Raw genomic sequence first — 8,382 nt, forward strand, 5'->3', positions numbered from 1 at the left:
GTGTCTTTCTGTGTGTGTGTGTGTGTGTGTGTGTGTGTGTGTGTGTCTGACCTCTCACAGTATTTGCCCTCGTATCCCTCAGGACAGGCTGTGCATCGATAGTCATCGAACCCTTCAGCTACACAGGTCGGACTGAAACTAGACAGAGAGATTTTTCACACAAACAACTTTAAAACATTTAACAGCTCATATTTAACATTTGATAAATACTGAAAAAGTCAGTCTAATGCAAAGCCTGCTAAGAGAGAATATTAGAGAGAGAAAAAGAGAAAGCAGTGAACCCAACTTGTTCTCTGGGTTGGTAAGTGGGCAGGCGCAGGGTTTACAGTCGTCATGGAGACCGCGAACCACGCCGTAGAAACCCGGAGCGCAGCGTTCACACCGGTCACCCTCTGTGTTGTCTTGGCAGTTCTGCACACACACACACACACACACACACACACACACACACACACACACACACACACGACATTGAAGAAAATGTTATTGTCCATGCTTTGTAATATTTCACATTCCTCTTGCAACAAACAGACTCTCGTACACAAACTTGATTGGTGCTGTATTTGTGAGGACGCTCCATTGACTTCCATTCATTTCCCAACCCTAACTCTCACCTACACATGCCGAATTTTAAACCTAAAACTAACCTTAATCTAACCATAAGTCTAACCCTTCCATGTGTGAGTTTTAAATTTCCCATCATCCTCCACCCAGCGTGAGTTCTCAGTGGGAGTGGTTGGTTTTTAATCTACAATTTGATTGTTTGAGTCAATGCAGCTGCAGCACAATGACAAAAAAACTCATGCTGTTTATCCAAAAGCTTTTCATCTTAAAAAAAAAAGTAACCTAATTTTCAAATTAAATTATAATCAACAGGAGTTAGGCTAAACCTTTAACAGTTTTTTTGTATTTGTATGTTGCCGTCGGCGCAGTGAAAACGAGACGGCAGTTTGGCTTGAAGAAGAAAAAAGTTTTGTTTTCAATGATTCGAAAATATGAATCGTTTGTAGGCATGTGCCAGATTCTAGCCTATTTCAGATCTGCTAATTAAAGATAGGAGAGGAAATTAGTGCAATTTAGCTCTTAAACGATGCTGTGTGCAATCCCTTGTTTCTTTACATCTGTCTCAACTCGAAGATGAGTAATTGAAAGGATGACAGACTGGGTCACTCATCTTTCCACTCCCTGATTACTGAGAAAATGGCCTTGAAGAGGTGTTTTTTTTATGAGAAAGTGAGATAATTATCTCAGCACCACTTGTTGCTTTACCCTCTTTGACACTAGATGAAGAGTATAAATAATAGCGGCATGCTGCTAACATCTCTGCTTGATAATAGTAGTTTGATCACTGGTGTGCTTAGCTGTGAAGTGGTTAATTTTAGATAATAATCCAAATGTGTGCAACTTGTTTTTCTTTTTTTCCGGCCTGTGTAAATAGAAAAATAGATGAAAACAGCTGTTCAGAAGACCTTCCTTTTAACCGTTATTTATCCAGGGAAAGACAAATGAGCAGATATCCTCTTTTTCAGCAACACCCTGCTTCACATTCATAAAGTCGCACACATCCGCACTGTCACTGGGAGCTGCCCGGTACGGCCACAGGCTTCTGGAGCTGTAGTTTAGGGGAGGAGAGAGCGTTACTCCTTCAATTTCACCATTTTCCCAGTCATTCTAGGGATTCAAAGCGGTGACCTGTTTTCTAGCCTTGACCATGTCTGGTGAAAAATGCAGTCGTCCACAGAGTAGAGGATGAATTCAGTCCAATCCCACTATATTGGTGATGAGTTGCTGTGAGAGATGACAGGTGAGATCGCACACATCATCTCTCGGATGGAGCGGGCGGGGTCGGGCGCTGCTGTTGTGGCGACCGGCAGCAGGTGTTTGCGTGTCTGTTTGTTTGTGTCCTTTAACTTGTTGTTCAGCTAACCAGTGTTCACTAGTCTGAGTTTACCGTGATCAAGTTGAAGATGGAGATATTATTCCTACTTTTCCTGACAACCACGCTGAACCTCGCCTTGGGATTGTTTGTCGAATCTCATACAAACAGGATCCACTACACTCGGGACTTTCTCCTTGGTGATGAAAAACTTTGAGAAGCTGGTTAAGCAGGAGATACTGAAGCAGGTGGAAGGTCAGTTAGACGGCTGGATAGTGGATTTCTTGACAGATAGGTCACAGTGTGTCAGGGCTAATGGTGTTTTATCCTCCACATCATTCTCTTCCACAGGTTCCCCCCAGGGCTGTGCTCTCTCACCATTGCTTTTTATTTTGTACACAAATGACTGCAGAAGTAATTATGACAATAGGCATGTCTTGAAGTTTGCCGATGATTCAGTCATTGTGAGTCTTTTAAACAGTGATGACGCTGTGCACGGACCTGTGGTTGATGATTTTATAGCTTGGTGCAATGATTCTTACCTGTCGATAAATGTGTCAAAAACTAAGGACATGATTATTGATTTTCGAAGGTCACAGCCCAGTATTATTCACACTACCATCTAGGATAAGGACGTTGAGATTGTCCCTGATTATAAATACTTGGGAACTATTATTGACAACAAATTGAGTTTTGAATCCAACACTGATGCTGTTTGCAAAAGGGTCCAGCAGCGCTTGTTCTTTTTAAGAAAGATGAATTCGTTTAAAGTGTACAGTGTTTTAATGACTCTGTTTTATCAGTGTTTTATCAAATCTGTTTTTACCTACTGCATTGTGGCTTGGCTTGGTTGCCTCACTCTGTCCAGTAAAAACAGGCTGGCAAAGCTTGTCAAAGTGGCCAGTAAGGTGATCGGGGTGCAGCAAGCCCAGCTTCAGGACATTTACAGTAAGCGCGTTATCAATAAGGCTCAACTAATTCTTAACTGTCCTGACCACCCACTTTATAAGGAGTTTGACCTCCTTCCCTCTGGCCACCGTTTCAGAATGCCAATAACAAGGACACAGCGTGCCAGAGCTTCCTTTATCCCTGTTGTCATTGACAGGCTTAATTTGTTAGCCTAACTTTTTACTTTTAACTTTAGACTTGCACACCCTTATATTATTTAATATTATTTATTATCTTTTACTTATTGCCACTGCACAGCACTTTACTCGATTTGATTTTGCACTTCACTTGCAGTGCATAATATCGGATCTGGTATTGTTTCCCATTTTTGGTTTTTCACTTTCTGGTTCACTGTGGTAGGAGTGTCTTCGTTTTTACTTGAGCTGTTGGTTTATTCCGGGAATTTCTGTGTTCTACATTTCTGATGCTTGTTGTTGTCGATGTTTTTATGTTTTTAGGTAACCTGATGTGTTTCGATGCCCGCTGCAGAGCAAATTTCCTTCGGGATAATAATAAAGTTGAAGTTGATCATCAAAGGATTAAACAAGCCTCTTTCCTTATGAGAAGGCCGCTGGAAAAAATATACTCACTCTGTACTCATCTGTTGATCCCTGTGAGGATATTGGATACCCACAAGAGTCCTCACAAGGACACAAGTACAAGGACACACACGCTCACGGATATACAGTATATATATATTCATACACACAACCACACACACACATATGCAGGTTTTCCTTGTCATTCATGTAGTGAGTATGTCTTTGGAGAGCTGTAGCTCGAGGCGAATGCTTCAGCTGATTTTCACCTGTTAGCTGTGAGCTCACTATATAGCCTAAGACACACACACACACACACACACACACACAGCATACATACATTATACTCACACACATACTATACAAACACACACAACTATTTGTACACAAACACCCACGCACATGCACACAACATTCTATACATACACAGTAAACTCGAGAAAAGAAAATACACATACATGTACAACTGACATACACACACACATTGTGCATTCATCGTACAAACACTTAACACACACATACTGTACATACACACACACACACACAGCCCTCCCCTCCTCATATCCCCGGGGTCCTGTCTTATGTGTTCGCCTTGTTTGTTGAAACGGGAACTTCAATCAGCGCAACAGGAAGTTGCCTCTTAACGAGGCAAGTCATTTCCATTAACTTCCTGTGTTCCTCGTTACCGCTAATTACCACGGAAACAAACTCGTTTAGCATTTTCAATTTAGCCCGCTCGGTTAGAAAATGCTAATGACGCTGTTATGGAGAGCGAGATGGAAATGGGTGAGGGAAAAATGGCTGGGAGGCAAAGAGAGACAGAAATCAAACAGAACAGGAGAGAGAGAGAGGGAGCATGGGCAAAAAAAGAGAGAGAGAGACAAAGCGGAGGAATTGGAGGAATGAAGGAGAGGAGCGAGGGAGAAAAAGAGAGGGATCGTGGTGAAGAGAGTGGCGATAAGAGAAGGTAAAGGACAAGAGGGAGATGAAAGGAGACAATTCATAATAGAGGGAAAGGAAAGGAAGAGAGACAGAGAGAGAAATATGTAGAATGGGGAGGAGTGGAGAGGAGGGAGGGAGGAGGGCAAGAAAGAAAGACAGGAGAGTGGGGCTGAAAGAGAAGAAGGGGAGGGGAGAGGAAATGAAAAGAAGAGAAAGCAGAGAACAGGGGACAGAAGTGAAGGATGGAGAAGGGAGGCAAATGGAGAAAAGTTGGCATCCCTGTCTCTATATTCTCAAAGCAGCATCTGTTGACAGCAGCACAGCCACGGCCTCACTAAGGCTGGAGACACACTAGGCCACTTTTAGAGTGATTATGGCCACGGTTTGGCCATCATCACTGAGTTTGTGCCAGTTAATGTCAGTTGTACAAATGATCTTGTGGTGTGTGAGGGTTCAGGACGTTAATCAATAACCAAAGAGAGCTGAGTGCAAGAGAAGGGAAATGACAAAAAGTGTGTTCAGAAAAATGTCCATCTCTGTTTGTTTTGGTTGCATGTTATAGTAGTGCGAGATCTTGTGTTGTTTTAGCAAGACTGGGCATTGCATACATATTAGGACTCGAGTATGTGTGTTCCCCAAATCCAACTCATCAAGAGTGTTCCCCAAATCCAACTCATCAAGAGTGTTCCCCAAATCCAACTCATCAAGAGTGTTCCCCAAATCTAACTCATCAAGAGTGTTCCCCAAATCCAACTCATCAAGAGTGTGTTCCCCAAATCCAACTCATCAAGAGTGTGTTCCCCAAATCCAACTCATCAAGAGTGTTCCCCAAATCCAACTCATCAAGAGTGTGTTCCCCAAATCCAACTCATCATCAAGTGTGTGTTCCCCAAATCCAACTCATCGTCACGTGTGTGTTCCCCATATCCAACTCATCCAATTCAACCAAAACAAACATGGAGGAGGAGCATTTTTTCTTTCATCAATTCATTTTTTTCCTTCTCTCACGCTCGACTCAACAAAAAACAAAAAAGAAGAAAGATCGCAAATGATCTTACCACAACCAACAACCACTTAACAGGAATTACTGTCACAGCTGGAACGCATCTTCGACTGATGACATTGCCCGGCTGCAACTACCTGTTGAATACACTGTGTTAAAGCTGTAAGGGGCAGAGGTTTTGCCTCCCTTTGCGCTAATTGTCTTTCTTTTGCTTTTCTTTTGCTCTAATCATCCTCTCCCATCTTTCTTAAGAGACGAGAGGTGGCTTTGGGTCAGATCCAGACGAGAGGAAATTACACAAAATATGAATATGCTTGGGCTCGTTAATTATTGCAAGGCTAATTACGGCACCTGACATCTCTTTCTCATAACCCCCTCCCTCACCCCCCCCAACACACACACACACACACACACTTTTCGTCTCTCTCTCACCCTCCCCTCCAGAAACTACCTGGCATATGGCGGTATGAGGGTCACCAGCGGCAGAATGCCCACCACACACACACACACACACACACACACACACGCTGTCTCATTTACCTGGCATATGGATGTCTCAGGGTCACAGGTGGACGAGTGCCCACTGCATTGGCACTGAACACAGCTGCCCATGCCGGCGGCGGTGGGCGCTCTGGACGGCTGAGCAGATGCCAGGGAGCCGCCGCCACGAAGACGGTAGAAACCTGCAGCACACTCCTGCACAGAGAGAGAGAGACAGGTTAGACAGAGAGAGAGAGACAGGTTAGAGAGAGAGAGAGAGACAGGTTAGACAGAGAGAGAGAGAGACAGGTTAGAGAGAGAGAGAGAGAGAGAGACAGGTTAGACAGAGAGAGAGAGACAGGTTAGAGAGAGAGAGAGAGACAGGTTAGACAGAGAGAGAGAGAGAGACAGGTTAGAGAGAGAGAGAGAGAGAGAGACAGGTTAGACAGAGAGAGAGAGACAGGTTAGAGAGAGAGAGAGAGACAGGTTAGACAGAGAGAGAGAGACAGGTTAGAGAGAGAGAGAGAGACAGGTTAGACAGAGAGAGAGAGACAGGTTAGAGAGAGAGAGAGAGAGACAGGTTAGACAGAGAGAGAGAGACAGGTTAGAGAGAGAGAGAGAGACAGGTTAGACAGAGAGAGAGAGACAGGTTAGACAGAGAGACAGACAGGTAGAGAGACAGACTGATGAACGCACACCATTACTTATACTGTAGGTCCAATTTTGATAACATTTGTTCATACACGCTGTCCATGTTAGAGAAACTCACTCAGAAACACACATATACACACACATACCTGTATATATATAGATTTGTAAGGGAACAACACACAAACACACAGACACACACACACACACACTAGATAGTTATACACATGGACACACATAATTATCCTTAATTGTTATTCCTCTAGGCAACTGTTGACCACTCTCTCTCACACACACACAGACACACACACACACACACACACACACAATTAAGAGTTATTCCCTTCAGTAACTTTTGAACACACACATGGTCACACCCTCACATCCGCGCATACCCACCCAGGCACGCGCACACACACACACACACACACACACACACACACACAAGCAAGGTAACTCTCCCTCTCTCTCTCTCCTGTTCAGTAATAATTAATGGAGTCCATTTAAAGAGCCATCTGTTCCCTCTGCTAGCGCTAAACGCCCGTTTAAAAATACTTTATTAACAACGACGGCAGCTACAAATAGAACGGCCATCTGTCAGCCAAGCCCTCTGCGACCTGAACATTTCAAGTTTAGCTACCGTTTGCTATTTGGCTTCCATTTGGCATTTTTTCAACAGTATCTCTAGCTTCTAAATGATGTACCCGGCTAATTTTTTTAGGCAATATAGACGGGTGCTCCTCTGCACGACAAAGTGAAACAGAGGGTGAAAAATGTAGTTAAAAGTTTCCTGGCAAACGGCGCGCCCTGTGAGATTAAAGCAATAATACGGAGGCGACTCTGAGGGCGCTGTCGCCCAGTGGAGTTGTCCGAAACTGTTGCCTCTGTGTATCATAAGCTCTCTCCACAAAATCCTCATTAAACTAAAGATCCGGTCACCACTATGTGCTTTCTCTGGCTTAAGAGAAGGAGCCGGCCGCCGCTGAAAGTCAATTGCTTTGACAAAATCACGGCCCGAGCGGGGGGAGAGACGCTCAGTGAGGCTTAATCCTGGAGAAGCAAAGAAGGAAAAAAACAACACAGGAGCGTCTGAAAGGCGTCGGAGTGGCTTAAAACTCTGAACTGAATGTAAATTGGAAACTTGCGAGATACTGTTGAAAGCGCGGTCGCTGACCTCCGTGTTTACATTCTCTCGGAGTGCAGAGGCAGCGGGCAAAAAGCACCGCTTCGTCTAAGCGCTGAGATGTGGAGAGCTGCCTTGAGAGCAGAGAGAGAAAGAGAGTGATCAATTCTCATTTACCGAGTAAAAGCTAGCTCAAGTAAGTTAATAATCGAGGTTCGTGAAGTTCTATCCAAAATGTAATCCATTAGCTGGCTCTGATCTTTGTCAACAAAAATGCTTTTTCCTTATTTATCTGCGGTTGTACTCTCAATATGTTCTATTGCTATAATTGCTTGTTTTATTATCTGCAGTACTCTATTTGTTCTATTCTTGTCTATATCATTCTCCCTGCTGCTGCAAAACACCAATTTCCCCACGAGGATCATTAAAGTTGAATCTAATCTAATCTAACTGTCTACTTCAAAGTTACAAACAATAACATAATCTAATGGTTTACAGAAACACAGTGATGTAATCTCATTACTTTCAGTTATTCATTGACTGGCTGTAATGTGAATGATGTTCTCATATCTTCTAAACTCTCAATACCTAACAGTAGAAATCCTATATGAACAGCTGTATTAAAATCCTATATGAACAACTGTATTAAATCTTATATTAATAGCTGTATTAAATCCTATATGAACAACTGTATTAAATCTTGTATTAATAGCTGTATTTAATCCTATATGAACAACTGCATTAAAATCCTATATGAACAACTGTATTAAATCTTATATTAATAGCTGTATTTAATCCTATATGAACAACTGCATTAAAATCC

General features: G+C 42.9%; 1 protein-coding gene across 1 annotated transcript in view; it reads right to left on the reverse strand.

Moving 5' to 3' along the window:
• The window catches only part of lama2 (laminin, alpha 2), a 168,922-nt gene that overhangs the window by 57,826 nt on the left and 102,714 nt on the right, over positions 1-8,382 (reverse strand). The window contains exons 33-35 of the mRNA XM_078290077.1: positions 5,849-6,004; positions 287-411; positions 52-138 (exon numbers count right to left, since the gene is read on the reverse strand). Coding sequence (XP_078146203.1) covers positions 52-138; positions 287-411; positions 5,849-6,004 — 368 coding nt within the window. The remainder of the gene's footprint in view (positions 1-51; positions 139-286; positions 412-5,848; positions 6,005-8,382) is intronic.

Source organism: Centroberyx gerrardi, chromosome 18 (genome assembly GCF_048128805.1).
Source record: "Centroberyx gerrardi isolate f3 chromosome 18, fCenGer3.hap1.cur.20231027, whole genome shotgun sequence".
Classification (NCBI taxonomy): Eukaryota; Metazoa; Chordata; class Actinopteri; order Beryciformes; family Berycidae; genus Centroberyx; species Centroberyx gerrardi.